This window comes from Nasonia vitripennis, chromosome 2 (assembly GCF_009193385.2).
Source record: "Nasonia vitripennis strain AsymCx chromosome 2, Nvit_psr_1.1, whole genome shotgun sequence".
Taxonomy (NCBI): domain Eukaryota; kingdom Metazoa; phylum Arthropoda; class Insecta; order Hymenoptera; family Pteromalidae; genus Nasonia; species Nasonia vitripennis.
Window position 1 is genome coordinate 15,411,106 of NC_045758.1, and position 21,364 is coordinate 15,432,469.

The following is a 21,364-nucleotide window of genomic DNA, read 5'->3' on the forward strand; positions in this document are numbered from 1 at the left end:
GTACAAGCCAGCTGCGAGTTACATTTGCGGAAAGACGCGCTTAGTTGCGGCGCTGGAATGCCGCCGGACTAGTCTAGAAAAAACGAGTTTGCAATCTTTCGGCGACTAGACGCGCGCGGCTTCTTGCATTAATGCGAAATGGCAAAAAGGGGCTGCAGAGCCTTTCGAATACCGGTTCCTCGCGCGCGATGATTCACGCGTTTCGTAATGTCCGACAGGTACCTGAAGAGCTCGACGAGCAAGCTCATCGGCAAGATCTACAAGAAGGAGGGCGACAGCAAGGACAAGGAGCGCAAGCGGCTGCGCAGCTTCTCCTACGGCACCCTGCCGGGCCTCGACGAGCTGCGCACGAACCCGCTCTTCGAGGACCACGACCAGGAGCCCGAGGACAACGACAACGACTCGGGCATTCTCGACAACGACTCGGCCACCAGCTCGCTGCTCGACGACAGGTGCAGCAGCGTCGCCTCCGAGTCCCTCGTCCACGGCAGCTCGGCCGAGCCCACCGTCCTCGGCCTGCCGCCCAAGATCCCGCCCAGGAGGCCCAGCGCGCCGCACCTGCACGGCCAGCTGAGGAGCAAGGAGCTCAGGCTCTTCCGGAGCACGTCGCTGCTAGACGAGGCCGTGGACAGCAACGTCGGCTTGTCCTCCCCGGCGCTGAGCAGTAAGGAGTCGACGCCCGAGCCGAGCAAGCTCGAGGTCATCCGGAGCAACGCCAGCGTGAAGAAGACGCTCATCGTGAAGCTGCACCGGGAGACGAGCGAGCAGTGCCTCGGCATCTTCATCGCCAAGACGCCCGACTCCGCGGGCTACCTCGTGGCCCACGTTGTGCCTAACGGCCTGGCCGACAAGGAGGGCAGCCTCAAGATCGGCGATGAGATCCTCATCGTCAACGGCAAGCGGCTGCGCGGCCTGACGATGCCGGAGGCCCGCAAGATCCTGAGCAGCGGCGGCGGGGCGCCCGGCGAGATCGACATCGTCGTGTCCAGGATGATACCGAGCAACCTGCCGGTGCAGAAGCGCCTGATGGAGAGCAGCGTAGACTACGAGAACGTGAGCATCGAGAACGGCCACGGGGTCATCGTCACGCCCGAACCGTCGCACTTCAGGAAGCATCACCAGTCCAGGCGGCAGAGGAGCAACCGAAAGCTCGACGAGGCAAAGAACTCGGCCAAGGAGAACGACAAATCCATGGAGAGTCTGCCGAACTTCTGCACGCTGCCCAGGAGGCCCAGGAACACCATGTCGACCTTCCTCACCGTCGTCTTCGAGAAGGGAGCCGGCAAGAAGTCACTGGGATTCACGATCGTCGGCGGAAGGGACAGTCCGAAGGGGAGCATCGGTATGGAAATTAAACGTTACATCTCTTTTTAGCTTATTATCGGTATAGATTTATTATTGCTGGTATACTTTTCGCTTCTCAGTAACATAGTTTCATAAACTGATATACATGGGAGAACAAAATATTAAATCTCTGCTTGTTGGAAAAATAGATCTTTAGTTTCGAATGCTCTACATCGTGGCGAACGGTATATAATCGATCGATAGTTTTTTTTTTAGTTTTCATCTTTCGTGATAATGAATTGCTTCAAGCAACGGTTTATCGTGTCCACACAATATAACGTATTACAATCGTGGCGTCAACAAATTTTCGGAAGATAACGTACGGATATGCTCCTATAAAATTGGCAGTAAATTATGTACATAAAATTTCTGTCGCGCTAACCATATGATAGTACGTCTCTCTTTCTCTCTATATAATATACAATATACTCTATTTTGGCATAATTTCAATAAATAGACCGCACTTTTCCGCCGTTTTAAATAAATGCTCATTTTAATCAACGTTCAATATATAGTCAACATATTTACAAAGTTTCGTTCGAGATCCTCTGTGTGTGTGTGTGTGTGTGTTTGTGTGTTTGTGTGTGTGTTTGTGTGCTTGGCTTGACCAGAATTTCGCTTGACTGTTCACAGGCATCTTCGTGAAATCGGTACTGCCTACCGGCCAAGCCGCCGAAGATGGCCGATTGCGCGCGGGAGACGAAATTCTGGCGCTCAACGGGCAGATATGTCACGATCTGACGCACCGCGAAGCCGTCCAGCTGTTCAGAAACATCAAAAACGGGCCCATCGCATTGCATCTCTGTAGGCGAGTTCGAAATCGAGATACGCAGTGAGTATAAATTACAAGCGTTAACGAAATTTTGGAATGATCGCTTTTCTCTCTAATGCACAAACACTAATATGTTTATCGTCTGTTTCAGAGCGTTAAAAGCCAAATCTTGCGCCGATCTGCTGATGGCCGACACGTGACGAATGGAATCTGTACATTGCTATAGATATCAGATATTACTTTAATGTAAATATTGTAAATTGTAAAATTGTTGAAGAATAAATATATTATTTAATTGAAAAATCTATGTAACTATATAAAAAAAGATTTATATTACAATAACTTAATGTTACAATGTAAGAACTAGGTTCTTCTTGTATCTTCGAACTACGCAGACGATTACTTGTTTCAATAAAAAAAGTCTTACAGTTAAATCTCTTTCTCTTGCAATCGAAAAACGTAGTCAATTAAACTCTTTATGTTCATACAAATCTTCAAAGATCGCTGAGCTATCAAAGAGACACTTAAAAGTAATTTAAAAAAAATCTTAGTCGCGTTGTGAATGTACAATAACAAGGCGATACGTCAGCATATACACATATAAAATTCTATCGATGTACAATTCATAAAAATCGATTATTCGATCATTTCTAGATTTCTTATGGTACAATTAATAGGTAGCTTGTTGCGCTGGTAGCAGCGCCGAACAATCAATAAATTATATAAAACGCATAATAATAAAGTACGTAATAAAACAACGAGGGAAAAATAATAATTCGTAGAACAATGAGAAACAGAGACTAGAATCTAAGAATTCGTTTGATGCTTCTCGAATCGTCGATAGAGTCCTCGTAATAGTATAATTTCTAAAAACTGTAAAGCAGGCACGGGTGGCAGTATATTCTTTGTCTTCTCCATGAGTTTGCGGTCTCTAGTACGGCGCCGTCTGCAGAGGGACTTTTTGATACCTGAAAAAGAACGTCGAGATTAATTCGCTATTCGATTCATTATCACTTGATTATACTTTCAGCAATCATAACAATTGAATTATCAATGCAATAACTTTAGCAGTCGCATAAAGTATCTTCGGAGAAAGGATGCTATTATAGCTTTCTTTTGTAACCTGAAATCTTCGAATACCTGATGGCCATTCAGCTACTCGATGCGGTAATGATAGATTGAAACTGATTCAGGTGCACAAAGAAACTATAAACAAGGATAAAAAGAATTACCTGTGTCTTCTCACGAGTTCTAGCTCAACAGGACCCTCCCTCACGGCTTTAAACAATTCGATGACCTCCTGATGCGTGCATCCTTTGAGAACTTTCCCATTGAGAGTCAGTATCTCGTCACCTGCAACAAGAATTACAGCTCGAATTAAGATTCATCCTATAAACATCAGATCATAGTGTGCGTTTGTCGCGCGAATCCGTTAAGTAGGTCGCCGTTCGTTTACAAGAGCGAGCAGCGGAAAAACGTCGCTTCCTTCACATTCTAATAACACATAGCCATTAAACGCGAGCCGAGATCTCCGCGGAGTCGCGGGTCAGTACGCAACCTGAATTTCACTTGCCGCGCGAGAGCTGCAGACGCAGTAACCTACTGAGCGCCGCTGTTTCTTTTTCATTCACATAATACGTGAAATTAACACTGCTTCGTCAATGAGCCGCGGATGAGCAGCTTTATTGCAGTCGTCCTATGCCCTAAGCGTTTTATCGGTTGTTCGCTACTTTACGGGCCTACAAGAGAGTATAGAGGAGAAATTCGAGAGGCAGTTTATTTTACACGTTTTTATGTGATCGAAACTCAGATGCAAATGAGCGAGGATATTGAATTGTCGATTTTTACCGCGCGCGAGAAAGTCGCGTCGTCTCTTACGACTTCGACAGGTGTCGCGCGGTGTAATCCCAACAAAAGTCTCCGTTCGTAATTCGATCTGAAATTACAGTTCGAAATCGCAGTCGACCACCTGGTCAACGTTCTTATGCGCCTGCAAGCGAGCAACCCAACCGACAGCGGCGCGCCTCCAGACCGTTATGCAAGCACGTGACAGGCTCTCCTAACTCAGCCATACATCTTCTATACACACGAAATAAAACCAAAGCAGCGCGACCGAGAAAAAAGTGGCTTGCAACCCGAGTCGCGTCGCGCTCGCTGTAAACGGCCGGTCGACAACGAAAGAAACGAGGATCTAGTATTGATGAACCGCGCGCGCATCCACTCTAAGCACTTTTTCGACATCTATCGAGAGCCGGTTGATGACCGCGCGCTGCTCGCTGCTGCTTCTTTCTTTTGCGTTCGATTCCGAGAATGCATAAATAACGAGACGAGTGTACGGATAGCTGCTGCGTCGTCTCGTAATCCGCGACTTTTTGCGCTTCGTCCGCCAAGAGCGCAGGTGAAAGAATTCGCTGATGTCGATAAGAAAAGTCATCTCATACCTATATTGACGGAGAATAATTGTGACGATTGCGAAACGCGAACGTAGATTCTCGTAACCGATCGTCATCAGCAGTGTCTCTCGGATTAATTGCAACGACGGTTTACAAGCGTCGATTGTTGTGTCGACTGCATTTGTTTATCGGCGATGTAGTGGTCATTGACGAAAGAGGTAAAGAAACGCAGAGGAAACGAGAAAGTACTTAAAATTCGAACGAGTCCTATTGAAGATGCGACCGTCGTACGCAGAAAGGGTATTAGAGATTCGAGCTGTGTTCGACACATGCTCGGAATCCTGGCGAGAATTCTCCTCGCGGCGGTGAGCGTAGTACGTGCTGCCGCACTAAACTTGCCGATGTCGAAACGAATAGCACCGCAGGCTTGTTCTTACTCCGACGATTATTGTGTACAGATATTAATGATTATTGTTTGCGCGGCGATTACTCGCTCGACCAGGTGTGACTCCGTAGCTATTGGTTTTCTTTACGGCGTTGATTTTTTTCTCCGGATTAATTGAGTTAGATGCGTCGGGCTAATGAAAGATCGGATAGATAAATCAATGTTCCCGATACAAGAGGCGATGATGCAACGCGATGCGTCGGGCTTTCTTAAAAAAAAAAAGATTCTCAGGCCCTTTTTCCAGAAATACACAGCCTACAACGAAACTAATTCGAAAACCCACAGAGCGCCTCCTTACCTGTTCCTTTCCCTCCTCAACTCGATTACACGCTTGAAGCGCGTATAGCTCTCGACGTTTCCTCTCTCGTTTTTTTTCACCGAGGAAAAAGAAATGCCGGAGAGGAAGTGCTCTCGTTCTCGGGAGACAAAGAAAAGAGCCCGCGGAGAGCAACACAATTAAGCGAGAGAGCCTACCTTGAAAGAGAGCCTTGGAGACGTCGGCCTGACCGCCAGGGAAGACCCTTCTCACGAAGATGCCCATGTCGCCGCGCGGACTGTCCTTACCGCCGACGACGCTGAAGCCCAGGCTCGGCTTTCCCAGGCCCTTCTCGAACCTCGCCACGTGCCTGGTCGTGTACTGGTGGTGGTGGTGGCTCGTCGTCGTCGTCGTCGTCGTCGGGGTGTTCGGCTCCAGAGCGAGGTAGTCCGGTCGCTTCTTGCCGACGCCGACCTCCTGGAGCGACTTCTCCACGAGACTCAGGCTCGAGAGGTTGCGCGCGTTCTCGAGGTAGTCGGTCTCGTTGGAGCCGAGGAAGATCTGTGGCATGGTCTCCTCGTAGGCGGTCTTCAGACGGACCTTGGTACCCTCGCACGAGCGAAGGAAGTCCTGGACCTCCTCGAGGCTGTCGAGGCTACGGAGATCCTTGCCCTCCACTTCGACTATCTCGTCGCCCAGCCTCAGTCGGCCGTCCCTTTCAATTGTTAATGACTCTGGTTAATTGACTTGTATAATTGGTCTTTGGAACTACGAGCCAAGTTGGGTACAGGGGGATGCAGTTATGTGTATAGAGCTTCCGAGATGCAGATTCTTGGAGAAGAAAAGTTTTAACGAGAAGCCGCATAGTTGAGAATTGAGCGTTGGATTGAAAAAAAAACACGAAAATAACAGCGTTGTTGAATTATTCAGATAGTTGAACAACTTGCTTCTTATGCAAAAGAAATTATACTTTTTTAATTGCTCCCAAACCGAGTTGACATAGACAAAACCTCGGTGTTCCCTTACCTGTGCGCGATGCCGTCGGTTTCCAGCTGAACGATGACGTATCGGATCTCGCCGACTCGCTGCTGGGCCAGTCGAATGCCCAAGCTCTCCTTCGGATCTGCCTTACTCAGTTGAACCAGCCGACACCTCCGTATTCTCTTGGGCGGCTGGATGATGTCGCTGAGAAACCTCGTCTTGTCCTGCTGTAACCTGACGCGGTGAGCCGAGGCTTGGATTCCAAGCGCCTCCACGGCGTTATTGCACATCGAGTTGGAGGACGAGGAGGAAGAGGAGGAGGGCGAACTCGAGGGCGACGAGTTTGTCTGGTGGATGCTGGGCAGCAGCCTACCGGAAGCGCTCTGCTGGTGCCACCTCAGGTCCGACGTCTCGATCCGCTCGTCCAGGTACTTGACGATGTCCTGCTGCTGCTGCTGCTCCTGGCACTCGCTAGGCGTCGAGCTGCGCATGGGCTTCTCCAGCTCCGAGTCGACGACGCTGCTCGTGTCCGAGCTGTCGGTGCACTTGAGGCTCAGAGCCTCGGCCTCCGAGGCCGCGGACTCTCCCCGGGGACCGTCGCTGTCGTAGCCCGACTCGTTCGAGCTGACGTAGTGCGAGGACAGCCTCTGCTCGCCGCTGGGCGCCGAGTTCCTTCGGTGATTCCTGAGCAGTGCCGCGTTGTTGGACGTCGTCGTCGTCGTGGTCGTCGTGGAGCTGGACTCGTAGCTGAGATCGAGGTTGAGGGAGGAGGCGATGTCCGTCATGTCCTGGCAGCCGCTGCCCTGGTACGGCAGCGATATCGAGTTCCGGTGGTTCTCCTCGAGGCCGCTGTTGTGCATCATCGCGAGGTTTACAGGGCCGAAGTACCTGCTGTGGTCCTGCAGCTGCTCCTCCTTGAACTCGGAGTAGGAGTTCCGGGCGTACCTGTTGCTCGGGTCCTGCATCCTGTAGCGCAGCGATTCCCTGCCGGGGTAGCCGTTCTTGGAGGTCCGCCTCCTGCCGAGCGTCGTCGTGCCCTCGAACGACTCCTCGATCTTCATCGCCGGGAAGTGCTCCTCCGAGGTGGTCTTGAAGAGCAGCCGGTCCTCCTTGCCGTTCGTCGTCGGCACGCCGTTTACGTAGTTCTTCTCCTCTGGCAGGACAGACAGCCTGGACCTGAGGAAGGCGTAGGGGAAGTTGGTCTTCTTGGCTTCTTTAAAGTCGCAGCTACTGGACTTCTTCATGAACTCGGCCCTGCCGGGCTCGGCGAAGTCGCAGGGGATGAACGACGACGAGGAGGTAGCGGTGCCGACAGTGGACGACCTGGTGCTCTCCTCGAAGACGTCGTCCTCGGTGCAGGGACGGCCGCTGAGGTTGTCGCAGGAGACGGTCTTGCCGTGCTCTTTCTTCGCGGTTATCCGCAGGTCGATGCCCTCCGACGGGTCGTCCCCCCTGACGTAGGTCGGACTGGTGTTGAGCTGGCTGGTGCTGCAGCTCCTGAACAGGTTCTCCTTTTCGGGCGTGCGATTGAGCTTGTCCTCGAGGTTCTGGGACGAGCGCCGGCCGCTCTTGGAGGACGAGTTGAGCATACCCGTCGAGCCCATGCGGATGAAGAAGGACTTGAAGGGCGAGGGCGACCTGGTCGAGTTCTGGAAGAACCTCCGCTCCGTCGCCGGCTTCTTCTCGGACAGCTTCAGGTCGCGGACGTTGTGGTTCGCGCTGTCCACGTTGTTGTTGTTGTTGTTGTTGTTGTTTTTGTTGTTGAGGTTGTGGTTGCTGTCGGGGCGCTCGGGAATCGTGCAGATCGTCTCCCGCGAGCTGGAGCGCCGAAACGAGTCGATCTTTTTGCTCATCCTTCGCAGTCCCCAGACTCCTAAGCCTGCGAAGCGTACAAGCCGTTCGTAAACTGGGTGTTTACAAAAAGTCGCCCCGATATTTCGCATACTTTTCAGGGACCGCTTTTTTCGGGATCGTTATGTCGGGACGAAACGCTACGCGTCTGATATATATATATATATATATATATATATATATATATATATATATATATATATATATATAATGACGTCAACGTTCAGTGTCGCGCGGTGCGTAGCGCTTTTTTGCGCGTCTCGCGGAGAATGCCACGATGTGTATGCTCTTAATGCGACGATCACGATGTGGGTCAGTCGGCCTCGCCGCGGTATGATAAGTGCGTTTTTATCTCGGCGCCGCAGCGCGGCTGCGATTATTAAGAATTCATAAATTTTCTCGAGCAAAAAAGGCATCGAAAAACTTTATACGGTTGTAGACCGCGCGTATATGGCTGAAATCGATGTGGAAAAAGTTTGATCCGAGTTGTGAGTAGAGGAGTAATTTATTGTTATTATATAATAAATGTTTGCGCTTGACGGACGAGTTGCTCAATTGATCTCTCCTCGCGGAGTATTACTACAATCAACGAGCTGTAATATACGCGCGCGCGCGCGTATGAATGCGTAAACGCGTAATTTTTCCTCTTACGAGATCGCATCGAAGGCATTAAATTTTTATATAGGCGTTCCAGGCAACTTGCGTATATTTGCTATATCGACTCTACACTATAAATGAAGTAGTAACTGATAGACCGACCATGTATGTAGAAAACGAAACGCGGAAGAAATTAGGCGCCGTCGCGACGCGTCACGTCGTTTTCCCCGGACTCGTTGCAAAGCTCGGCGCGCGTGCAGTCACCGAGGCATATCTACCGCCGTCGACTCATTTGGACGGCCACGTAAGATCCGGCCTGCGCGTTTATCCAACTTCAGCAATTGTTCTTTGAGAGACGCGCATCCTTGAGCCCGTTCTTTCAAAACGCGCGGGAATTTCAAATTTCGAAACGGCCGCGATTAAAAAAACAAACATCAACAATGCGCAGGTATACAAACCTTTCTGTTTCTCAGGTTCGTGTTCGACGATGAAGGCGGGCACGGCAGTGACCACGCGGTAATCCCCGCTCTCCTGCTGTCGCATCGCGGGCGTCGGTCCGTCCTCCTCCGAAGCGAGCAGCGAGTACGCGTCGCCGCAGCTCTTCCGCGAAAACTTGGCCCTCGATGCGAAAGCGTAAGCCGCCGATTGAATTTGACCCTCGGAATTCTTGCGGCCTGGCTGATGCTGCGGCGGCGGTGGTTCCTCCAGTGTCAGAGGCTTCGGCTGCAGCACGCCGCCGATCTCGTCGGCGCTGTGGCGCCTGGCCTTCGTCAGTCGCTTGAACATCCTGACTGCGCCGGCAGCAGCGCCCTGCAATACAAGCGCGGGGAGTGATGTTTCTTTGCTTCCACACTCGAGGTTTTTTTGGCTCTTTTTCGGTGGGTTCGGCGCTGAGAGAGAAGCCGAGGGGGTTTTGAGGCGCTAAGCGGTTAGTAGAAATGAGAGGGAACCCGGCAGCGGACAATTTAGGGTTATGTTCCCTAAAATGACGCGCAGATGCGGCTCGTTTTTTTCTCACGTTCGTTATTTCGTGCGGCCGAGTGATGATTTTCTTTTATATTTTTTTCTATATTTTCGCTGCAAAACTCAATATAATACCGATCGCATTCGTATACGAGTAGAATTTGTAGGTTACACATACTACTTAGATGGTAGTGGCCTTGAAAACAAATGATTTCTGCTCAGCCTTCGAATGAATTAACGGATGTCAGCGGTTGAAATTATCAGATCAGGCTTTGTTTGATTCATACGTAGACCTATATACGAGTCTCAATTCTCTCCTTCGTCACGATGTTGCATACGTCCAGGGAGGAGGTTCTCGAAGAAAAGAGATGTGTATTGTAGAAATGGGCGCATGCAAACATCGAACAGGATATTCCTCTAGAATTCGAGAGAGACAAAATCATTCCCAGAGGTAATAAAAGTCAGGGCTAAGGAGGGTCCGGCTCGAGTATAAGTATACAACGAAAGAAAGACGAAGAGAGAGAGAGATAGAGAGAGAGAGAGAGAGAGAGAGAGAGAGAGAAGAGATGATCGTGACCCGGAGCTGCAGCTCCTCGTCGGCCGAGCGAGATCTCCCGACCTTTAGAACAAACGATCGAATCGATCGATCGTGGCGGATTCAGAAAAGAAAGATCGCATCGACGGCCTGTACTGGTTTACGGCTGGCTCTCTCGCACTCCCAGGAACCCCCAATTAAAGCTCCACTTGGCTCTTATTCTCTTGGACGATACAGCCGCGCAGCACATATAGATTCGGCGAGAAGAGGCCTCTGCGCGCGAGGGGATAATCGTTAGTACTCGTTAATTTCGTTCTGGGGGAAAAACCACCTGTCGCGATGCTGCACCTCCACACACACACACACACACACAACGCGCGCGCCTGTGTATAATACGAGGCTGCGCTGCGGCGGAGGAGGAAGATAGAGACCTCGTAGGTACAAATTGGAGGGAGCGAGAGGGAGAGATCGGGTGAGAAAAGGGCATGAGCGTGAGTCGAGAGAAATCAAAGCCAAAAAGCGCAGGCGATGAGCCTGGGAAAGGCGCGATGGGCCACCCATAGAGCGAGCTGCATTTAGCTCTGTTTCCAGAGTGAGAACTTTGTCGGCGGCGTGATCGCGAGCCTCTTTTCTCTCCGCGTTTTCATCGAGTGCGCGCCGCCGCACCGCTGCTTAATTACGATCACGATTTCAAAAATTATAGACCACCATACCGGCCCGACTCGATATTGCCCAGCTCTCTCTCTCTCTCTCTCTCTCTCTCTCTCTCTCTCTCTCTCTCTCTCTCTCTCGGGCTAATCGTATGTGGGTTTTCAGCATCATGATCGTACAAAGCATATTCGCTGCGGCGATATTTTCATCCTCGCGCAAGCGCATTTTAATTAACCCGCGCTTATACAAAAGAAAGCAGAACCACGCACGGGCACGGGAGCAGTAAAAGTAAAAATTGTATCCGGCGACATTACAATCTAATGCGCCGGTCTTTCTCCTTTTCCATCTTCGATCCAATTACATCGGCGAGAATAGCAAAACGAAGGGAAAATCAAAACAAAACGCTAATAACTTTCATTTCCTATTATCATCCGCCGCGAGTCGATCCGCGGCTTGCATAACCCACAGCGTGTATATAGGTACACTTTAAACTGCTACGCACAGCCTGGAAGAGTCATCGGCCCGTCAATTACCGACAAATACCGGCAGCAGCAGCGATGATTCATCTCGTCTATTCCGTGCGTGTCGTGCATCCCTTATACGCCTGTATATACGAGCGTACGTGTAAGCGCGTGTCCGGTTGTATAGCGGCAGCAGCGAAGACCAACTACAGAACGCCTCGAGGCTATTACACGAGCTTAACCACTTACTGCGTATGCTCTGTCCCTCTTTCTGTGCGCGATGGAGTCTATTTTTATTTTGTATATTTCTCTCTTTCGTGCCACGCACGCACGAGCCTATGTGCTCGCTGTTATATATTTCTCGGGGAATTTTCTCGTTTCAGTCTAATTGCTGGACGCTCCCCGCGTGATATTTCACCTCTTTGACGCGCTGGAATTCATTTGATTGATTTTCAGCGCGTAATGTGCTTGTGTGCTTGTACAGTTGCGCAACGTATGCGAGAATCGTAATATTTTGGCTTTAGAGTGCGTTCGGCGAGGAAATGTAATTTCGCGTGTTATTATCGGAACAACAGGTGTAAATTGATAAGGAAGCCATAAACCGTAGTGTAAATGTACATTGTCGCAGCGAATAAGTAACCTCGTTGAGAGATATCGTAAAGCGATAAAAAATTAAATTACGTCCGCGAGAAAGTGCATAAAACTTTCTCTCGCATGTAGTACAAATTACTTTATTCGACTCATTAATTCGAGGTGTCGCTTGGCCGTCTGAAAACGGGCACAATATTGAACCGTTCAAATGAATGTTTATCAAAATTATCCCGCAGCATTTGCAATGTCAAACTCATTTTCCTTCGCTGATGTGTACTGGCTTTCCCTAAACGGGCGATTTTTCCGTCCTTTTTCCTTATTAGAACGCGACCACTTTCCTACTCGTGATTACACAGCGCTCTCCGCATCAGAGGTGTACACAATGTTATAATTACGCGTGCGCGGCGGCGGGTCTAATATCGAAAATTATAACACCACGTCGCAGTTTATCCTTATCATTATTACACAGCGCACGGCGGTAATTGCTGCAAAATGCTCTCTCTCTCTATACTGGAACTACGCACTAAATCACTTTGAGGAGATAGTCGCGTCCTGTGTTCGGGCAGTAATTTATACGCCTTCTCAGCTGCATCAGCCATATTGTACGTCACGATCGGAAAAGTACGAAACGATGTTTGAGAAATGTCACTCGAAAATCGGAGGAGCGTCCGAGAGCGAAGCATCTCTCCAGGCGCAGCTGCAGCAGAAAGAATAGCCCTCTCGCATTCTCTCTCTGTTGCTCGCTCGCGCGCGAGCCGCGAAATTAGCTACAATTACCCTCGCGCCGTCACGACATGTTTCATGACTGCAGTTCCCTTGTGTGTATGTGTGTGTGTGCGCGCGCGAGTCGTCGTCGCGTCTCTCTTTGGCCGCGCGCGACCGCATGGCTAATACGCCGCTGCGGCAGATTAACATAAATCATAAAAGGGCCAGAGTAATCACCGACGCGCAACAGGTGCGGAACACACCGCGAGGGGATGATGATGCTCCCTTTTTGCACTTTTGCCCGCGGAAGAAGGTAAAAAGCGAAGGGGAGAGAGAGAGAGAGAGAGAGAGAGAGAGAGAGAGAGAGAGAGAGAGAGAGAGAGAGAGAGAGAGAGAGAGAGAGAGAGAGAGAGAGAGAGATGACAGGGGAATCGCGTGCTAATACTCCCATTGTTGCCCCGCGCTGCGCCTTTTGATGAACGCGCGCGCGGAAATGATGGACGACGGCGATCGGCTCTGTTTGGATAAAGCGCTCGTTTTCCCTGCGCATAATGTGCGCATATATACGCGAGGAATGAGTCTGTGGAATAGATAAGTGGAAAATGGCCTCTGCCCTCTCCGCGTCGTCGTACACCGCTCGTGGAAAAAGCTTATTGCCGCGTGATAAATCGGCGAATTTGCGCCGCCGCGCGCTGCAGACTGACAGGCTCTCTGATGATTCGACTTTTATAGGAGACCTTTTGCGTTATTTATACCGGCTTAATAAATGGCCGTGGTATTATAGGTTTTTTTTCTCTCTATCGCACTCTGCGCGGAAATCGAATGCAAAGCTATGCGCCGCGAGTAACTGTAGATACGCGCAGCTTTTCATAGTCGTGCGAGAGTTTGATTTATAAGCCGCTGCGCGATATAAAAGTTTAAAAAGATGAGCTCTAAATCCGAGAACGATTAAGGATCGGCGAGAAATAGCGAGGATGAAAGTGTACTTCCTTTTGTACTCGCGTAAGCACGTGCAACGACGCGTCCGAAGTATAAGATCGAGCGCTCGACTATCTCATTTCCTTTTTCATCTATATATATATATATATATATATATATATATATATATATATATATACACGTATAGATAGGTATACAGGATGAAAAGTGAAGTGAAAAGAATTGGCATTTGCATGAAAAAGTCCTGCATCACAATTCTAATTAGAAAATGCGCGATTACAGATCGCTAGATTAACGCGTTTCTATATATACGATATTGAGTACACATTTTGCGAAAGTTATTCCGCGAAGGAAGATTGATAAGTTTTTCGCGCCGCGCGGCGTTTCCTGATGAAAAAAAAAGGAGAAACCAGTTTTCCCACGTGAGGAAAAAAGTTATATAGTAACGTGTGTGCGCAACGGAACCGCCGCTGGGATATACCATATACATGCTGCAGCAGCCGTCGAAAGTGCAGTGGCGGGTAATAGAGATGGAGGTTTCGAGGTCGGCAAAATCGCGAAATCGCCAGATAATAGACAGATATATCGACATTTATACACACATACGTGTATATATTGTAAATCGAGGTTATCGCGCGGTCCGGCTTCAACGTCTCCATCTCGAGTTTCACATTTCTGACCAGAGTTGGCCGTCGATAATGCGCTTTGAAATAGAAAACGGATTTCGTCGGATTAACGGACGTGGTGTGCGCGGTATCCAAGAAAGGATGTACGGTTTTTTCATTCTCCCTCTCTCTCTCTCTCTCTCTCTCGACAAGGATCTGATCAATATGGAAAATGGATATCAGAGTCTTTTCCTCACTGGTTTCGACACGCTTTTGACTGGGCAATGCACAAGTGTTATTGGGAAAGAGATCTAACCGTATATTTTATTTTTGAAAGATTCATTGAATAAACCCATTAAAGGAGTAATGTTCCAAGCATCTCAAAGTGCAACAAAGTATAAAAAGGCCAAATCAATCAAACGTGCACGGAGGCATCCTCCGAGATCTGGAAAAACATAATCATCATTTGTTCTCCCGCTCGCACTTTTGCAATGCCGACTATTAATCCTTTCACTCATACACCGCACGATCCTACGATGTTTTTCCAAAGATTACTGCGCAAGCTTCTATTCCCCGGCACAATAATTTGCCGACCCTCTTGCGCACGTTCACAATTAACATCGAATCGCAGGTATAATCGAAGATTTCATCTGCCTTCGTAATTCATTATTCTCCGCTCGCGCGCGCTCGACCTTGATCATCTCGCAGAAGACCTGGAAAACCCGCGTAATCGAAATCAAACGTTTACCCATCAGGGAGATGCTGCGGTCGTGATTCTATACGGTTACCTCTGTGCACACACTGCAGTCCATAACGTCGCGGCTTGCGAAATCGACGCATACCTACGTCTCTCGGCGTGTGCAGCACGCGCGCGCGTATGGGGAGTGGGTATATATCAGCCATAACCTACATATCCGCACATATAGAGGCGCGCGCAAGCGCGTACTTTACCCGGGGTGTATGAGAATTATAACAGCATTTCCCGGCTGCAATATTGAATCAAACGGAAGGCGCGCACGTGACACGCTGCAGCGCGCATCTTCCTGGTACATTCGCCTATGCGTCGGGTTTTGGCTCTAGCAGAATATCTCTTTTTTCCTCGTCATTGGTTGATTGAAAGAGAAAAAGAGAGAGAGGTGTATGCTTTTACTTTACTAGGAAATTTAAGTGCGCTTCGCGCACTCCTTATCATGTCATAATTAACATTTAAATTTTGCTGCCTGCTTAGCGCCAACAGTTTGAAGCGTTTGTAGGTTATGTAATAAAATTCGTATTTCTGATTCACGTTCCTTAATTCTTGTACCAGGCGACCGATTCTCAATTACATGCTTCACAACAAAGCCCATCACTTTTTTAACAGAGGATACTATACTATAACCGACGGAGTAAAAATAGGTCCGCCGGCGATGCAGGTTGTTGTTCTTTTTTTCTTTTTATCGCGGCCCATAATCGCATAATCTTTTAATTAACACGAATAACCGTGAATGGCGTTCTCTCTCGAGTCGAGCCACCTGCATCGATCTAATAAGAGCACGGCCCCATACCGAGAGAGCGACTGATTTACGCTGTTAAGGCATCGGCAAACACCTCTCGGCTGTATATACCATTTTTCTCCGCTCGTCATGCGCGCGGCTCGCGCGTTGCGCTGCGTTGGAAAATTCACGGCCGATGACTCACGAGGATCTCGAGAGAGCGCGTTTTACATTGCCCGCGCGTGCACCAGCTCCTATATACCTCTATATACACGCGCGCATAGCTCCTCCTCTCCGCGCTGCAGCAACGCGCCCCTTTTGTGTCTATTCCGTTGTTCGCTTTCTTCGCGCGAGTCTATGTACCCTTTTTTTTGCTCCTTATCTCAGCCGCGCGACGAGCTGCTCTGTACATACCCGAAGAAAAACTGTGTGTACTGCAAACACAAATGTTTGGTATTCGAATAACTGTATGTACTTATGCTGCAGCACTTTTCCTGCTTCGATGCGTTTTGAAGGACTTTTTCTCCATCCTATTACATTTTTATCAAGACACGGTGAGATTTTTCAAGGAAATCGAGTGTATAGCTGTAAATTTATAATGTCCCGGTAAGCACATCCATCAAAGGCACGCGATCAAAGTTGCTGAAACTGGAGAAAAACGCGGGAAGTGAGCAAATTATGATTGCGAATTACGGGAAGCACGCGAGATGCGCAGCTGGTTAGCGTAAATTGAATCTCTCAAGATTTACTCGCTAACATCCTGGTATAGCGAGCGAACTTCACTTTTTGTCCCGCCGCGCGAGATAGCGCATAAACCATTTCCAACCAAATCTCCTCTCGAGCAGATAAGAATCAAACAACTTGTATTTTTACGATCCCAATTATATCAGGCTTAAACGGCCGAGCATTAAAATTCGAATCACGTAATGAGCATATATCCCGCGCGAGAAGAAAAAGGAATCTGCGGTATATAGGCCCCATCGAATCGCGTTCGTAAAACGCGTATCGTAAAATAAATCTCGTTTGCAATGTGTCCATAGGGGCCTGCGCGCAGGATAACAACGCCGCGGAAAATACCTGCACACGCGAGAGCAAAGAAAGGGACGACGAAGTGAGCGGTGCATATGCATACACATGTACACACTACTCGCGCGCATACACCTGTCGCTGGCTTTGTACACACGATTGCGCAACCTCGGACTGCATACATGCACACATTACGTACGTATTTTACTTTCACTGGAGCGACTGCCACTCCCGCCGTCGCGGCGAGGAAGAGGAGAGAGAAAAAAGTAGCGCCTTACCCGTCACCTTGGGCGCGAGGAGATGCTGCTGCCGCTGCTGTCGTCGAAGCGCACTGACCTCGGATCTTGACACGAATATAATATAATTGCCCCGAGGCGTCGCTGAGAAAGGGAAACTCGACGGGCTGCCGTATAGTAGCCGTGGAGATGAAAACGACGAGATATACGTAATACTACACGTGCAGGGACGCGGCATCGGGAAATTAATTGTTCACCTGATCTGTGTGTGAGAACCTTTTTCGGCTCTCTCTGGAGCCTGGGAATTTTCGGGCTGATTTATTGGTGTCTGCGCGCACGGTCGAGAGCGAAAATCGTGAGTTTGAATTTTTAGAAATAAATACCCGCGTGAGCGGATGATGCACGACTTTGTGGCTTTCGCGCGCTGTTTATACACACGTGTACGGAGAAAGTATAAGCTTTTTAATGTCTTTTCAAAGACTGCGCGCGCGCGCGCGAGAGAGAAAGAGCCGAGGATCTGTCAAAATTAAAGGTTGTATTTCAAAGTGCTAAGTAAACAGAAAAAAATTCTCAAGGAGAGCGTGTTTCGAAACTGCTCGCGACGAGATAAACGCTCCCCGGGCTAACAAGCTGCCTGTTTGCCGTGTAGATAAAAAGGGACTTTTCGGAAGAAAAAAATTAAGTTATTAAACCTTGGAAACGAAAAGCAAGTTTGCGGACGCTATACGATGCGGTGTATTAAAAAGTGATAAGAAAAAAGCTCGCTATTTCGCAAAATTCCATTCAAGCGCTCGACTCAACGCTTATAATCTGCAGGGATATGAATTTTTTGCAGAAAGTAAAGCAATTTCGAAGAGCTTACCATCCGCGGACTGTGTACTTTTTCAACGTCACCGAACGTGAAATTTCCCTAGCGACGAAGAGCGAGAAGTTCGATTCGAAGAAATATTACCGCGCTGAAAAACTCTCATAGCCAACACACTCACGGAGACCTACTAATAAAGCAAAACGAGATAATAATAAAAAAAGAGTAAAAGAAGCAAGCAACTCGGGCACTGCGGCATAACGAAGTCGAAGGAGAGATAAAAGACAATGATGAAGACAAACAGGCGGCGTCGGAGCGACAGCGAGAGAGATGCGGTGCTGCAGATAGGGCTCCGACAATTTTAAAAGAGCTGACTATATACACACACACACACCAACGAGCTGAACTTGGGAGCTGATGTGCGCAGCGTCGGGGGTCAACGTCATCATCGTCGCCGTCGTGCACTGACCCCGTGACTTTATTGCCGCTGTCAAGCGCAGACATGCGTTGCACCACACGCTGTGCGCTATGCCCGCGTAGATGCACCTGACACACGCACACACGCGAGAGAAAAAGAAACGAGCCGACAATGCCGCATGGGAAAGCGGGCCATACGCGGAAAGTGACGCTTCTGTGTTTATACTCATATATATATATATACCCATACACTCACGTGGGATACATATCCCGTCGAGAAAAGGGACGACCGATCGGCCTGACAATACGCCTGCAGGCCTACTTTTTCCGATGCCTTTGTGCGTGCGCGCGCGACTTGCGGGAGCTGTCTCTTTTTTGGGAGCGACGACGCGCCGATTGTTCGAGCCGAGAGGATCTGATGACAATTGGTGTCGCACGTGTTGGGGATCGAAAGTGAGAATTGAGAGAAGATCAATCGCAATTGGCTTTGCTTTATGTCGTGAATCGAGCGAGTGGATGATTAATCGGGAAGGTTGTTTTGGTTGGGGCTTGATTGTTTTAAAGCTGAGACTTTGAGAGTACGATAAATTTGAATGCGGATCCGAGAGATTGGTGCAACGTTTGGTTAATTTATGTAGTAATTCGGGAGACTCACGTGGTGGCATGAAAAGTATGCAGTAGGCCTCTCTAACTCACCTGAAACAAGAAACAAAAATTTGGTCCTGAAAAAGTATTCAAAAAGTAGATGATTATAAAATAACATGTTATTAATTTTAATCAGTGAAAAAAACCACAAACGTATATGATTTTCCTATCAGATTAATAATTCGGGAGAAATTTAATGGCACGCTGCAAGCACGTACAATTTTCTTAATCCCGCAGAATTTCCATTATATACTTCTTATCTCTTTTTTCCCTCAAAAATTTATCCAAGTTTACGAGTGACCTGTGACTCATAGTAAAAGCTACTGGCAATTTTCTCCGGCGGAACTGATGCGAAGTTGCCGCGCAATTTGCATATTTATGCTCCCGCACACTGTCGTGTGTATACAAAATGCTTTATCGGCGAAACAAGCAAACTAACTCGCGCGCTAGATGAAAACGTGTCTCCCCTATCTATGCGTGTACGACACAGGCGAATAAAAAACCATATCGACGAATAATGGTTCTATGTAAACATCCAGTATTGAAAATTTCCGTCACAAGATCCCAGTTGATCAAAGGAAAATAGACGCTTCTCCGACACGACTGTCGTTCGCAAAAAAAAATCAAATAAACATTTTATCAATTACGCGCTCCATTAAGCGCGCATCAAACGCGAATCAAAGAGAGCGAGCAGCCGACTCGACGTATAAAAAGGACGAGTCCCTGACGACTACGTCAAAGTAAATCAATTGCGTCGCGCTTTATAAAAAAAAAGAAAGAAAAAAGATGAACATCGCGACTTTCGTTCCACGCGCACAGCTCTCTGATAAACGTCGTTTTCAGCCGAGCGTGTATGACGCGCGCAAATAAGCGCGAGCGCCAAAGGAGCGGATAATTCCGCGCGTTCTAGTCAGCGCAAAAAGAGAAAAACGAGAAGCCATCCAAATCGCGAGTGAAAAATCTCGCGGAAATAAGTTGCACAGCCAGGCGCGCGCGCGCGTAACTAATAGAGCGAAACGTGGGCCGCAGCGCGGCGTAATATTCCCGTTCCGGGGGCACCGGAGAATGTCGAGATGAATGAAGGGGAACGCATAGCTGCTGCTGGCGCGGAGAGAAAAATCTCTGGAATGAAGAGATAAATAAAAGCGCGAGGGCTGCGCAGAGCCGGAAATGCGAGCACCGAGGACGAGGCGAGTTTTATTGCGACTATGGTAATTGGGACGATTTCGCGAAAGGGATTATGTGTAGCGGATTCTGAAGGCTGATGCATGCATGTATGCGTGAGAGCGGAATTGATTCGAGAGGATGGATTTTACGAGCTTTGGTTTTTTACGTTTGGCTCAGAATGTTTGTTGGTATCGAGGAGTATGGAAAGAATAAACCGATTACGGAGTATCGCAGCTGAGTATAATTGTAAAAAAAGAAATGATCACTCGATGAAAGCCTCCAGCTTAACTCGATTACGCATCCCATCCCGGTAATCGTCCGAAATTTCCTTCCCCCCGACCCACTTCCCGTCATATCCTCAAAGCGCCCCTCGACGACTAAACGAGTCTCATCCTCGTGGGATAGCTAGGAAAGCCCGACAAGGACCGAAGCGTCGGAAATTGAGTGCCTCGAGTAGTCGCGGGGGTGAAAGAGCCGGAAACGTCTATATTCCGCCACCCGTACGTGCGGCGATGACAACAACAACAAGGGCTGAAACGCGCGCGCTGCGGGTGAGAGTCGAGGCGGGCTGCTGCTGTGTGTTTTACCGCTCGTGTGCGAGCTAGAAATAGCCGAGGGGGGCCTCGCGAGCGGTTATAGTTAGCCGCTGACTATTCGCCTTCAGAATGCGAAACGGGGATTTCAGCTGCTCTCACTGTGTGCGCGTGCGTGTCTACGTGCCGTACTCCCTTTTTCGCGCCTTTGCTCGGAGAGCCGCGGAGAGCATTGTGAGCGCGCGGGTGCGAGAATTCGAGACGGAAGGCGGCGGAATTTTCTCGGAAGTATAGTGCTGGAAGTGTTATGGCTTTTTCGTGAAATGAGAGTTCCTCGCTGAAATCGCTGCGATCGATTTCATTTCCCTATGGTATACATTGCAAAGACGCGCAATAGCGTATAATATAACGAGAGCTTTTATAGCAGCAGAATTACAAACTCCCCTGTAATTTTCAATTCGCCGCAAGATCGCAGCAGAAAAAAGGAGCAATACTCCAGCCGATGTCTGCAACAATCGAGTACAAAGCACAGGCGTAGCCCGTATAGCCCTGTATAGTTAATACGCATGATGCACGAGTTAACCGGATTTCTCAGTCGCACGAGGGCTGGGTACGTATATAGAGAGCAGAGCGCATCGAAACCGCAATCGTTCCGAGGGGACGTAAGCTGGGCAATCGATTAAGGCTAAACGGCGAAAGAAGCTGGCCTCGCGCGCGCAGAAACCGTATAAAGCCTCATTTTCCTGATACGCTCTGCGCGCGGCGAGCGTTTCCCCGGAGCCTCGTCGCCGTTCAAGAGAGCGAAGAGAGGAGAGGCAATCATTGTCCTTTTCCCGTGTACAGCAGAGCAGGAGCACTAGTAGTAGCGACCGCCTCCCCTCGAAGGAAGTGGACGATTAAGTTTTTGCCGGGCACAGCTCGCGCGGGAATTAGAGAGACAGAACAGCAGCACCAGCTCCATAATACGTCGTGTG

General features: G+C 48.9%; 2 protein-coding genes across 5 annotated transcripts in view; one reads left to right on the plus strand and one right to left on the minus strand.

Moving 5' to 3' along the window:
* The window catches only part of LOC100121142 (PDZ domain-containing protein 2), a 30,146-nt gene extending 27,705 nt beyond the window's left edge, over positions 1-2,441 (plus strand). For all 3 annotated transcript variants that reach the window (XM_031922572.2, XM_016987100.3, XM_008203997.4), the window contains 3 exons: positions 219-1,342; positions 1,978-2,176; positions 2,268-2,441. In XM_031922572.2, coding sequence (XP_031778432.1) covers positions 219-1,342; positions 1,978-2,176; positions 2,268-2,316 — 1,372 coding nt within the window. In that variant the 3' untranslated portion in view covers positions 2,317-2,441. The remainder of the gene's footprint in view (positions 1-218; positions 1,343-1,977; positions 2,177-2,267) is intronic.
* Positions 1,368-21,364, minus strand: part of LOC100121164 (myb-like protein A) — a 43,725-nt gene continuing 23,728 nt past the window's right edge. Inside the window, exons 1-6 of one of the 2 annotated variants that reach the window (XM_016987099.3) lie at positions 18,701-18,741; positions 9,098-9,449; positions 6,237-8,070; positions 5,429-5,925; positions 3,349-3,469; positions 1,368-3,084 (exon numbers count right to left, since the gene is read on the minus strand). In XM_016987099.3, the coding sequence (XP_016842588.1) occupies positions 3,048-3,084; positions 3,349-3,469; positions 5,429-5,925; positions 6,237-8,070; positions 9,098-9,425 (2,817 nt within the window). In that variant the 5' untranslated portion in view covers positions 9,426-9,449; positions 18,701-18,741 and the 3' untranslated portion in view covers positions 1,368-3,047. Of the gene's footprint in view, positions 3,085-3,348; positions 3,470-5,428; positions 5,926-6,236; positions 8,071-9,097; positions 9,450-18,700; positions 18,742-21,364 lie in introns of those variants that run through there. The other variant, XM_001604702.6, reaches the window with a different exon arrangement.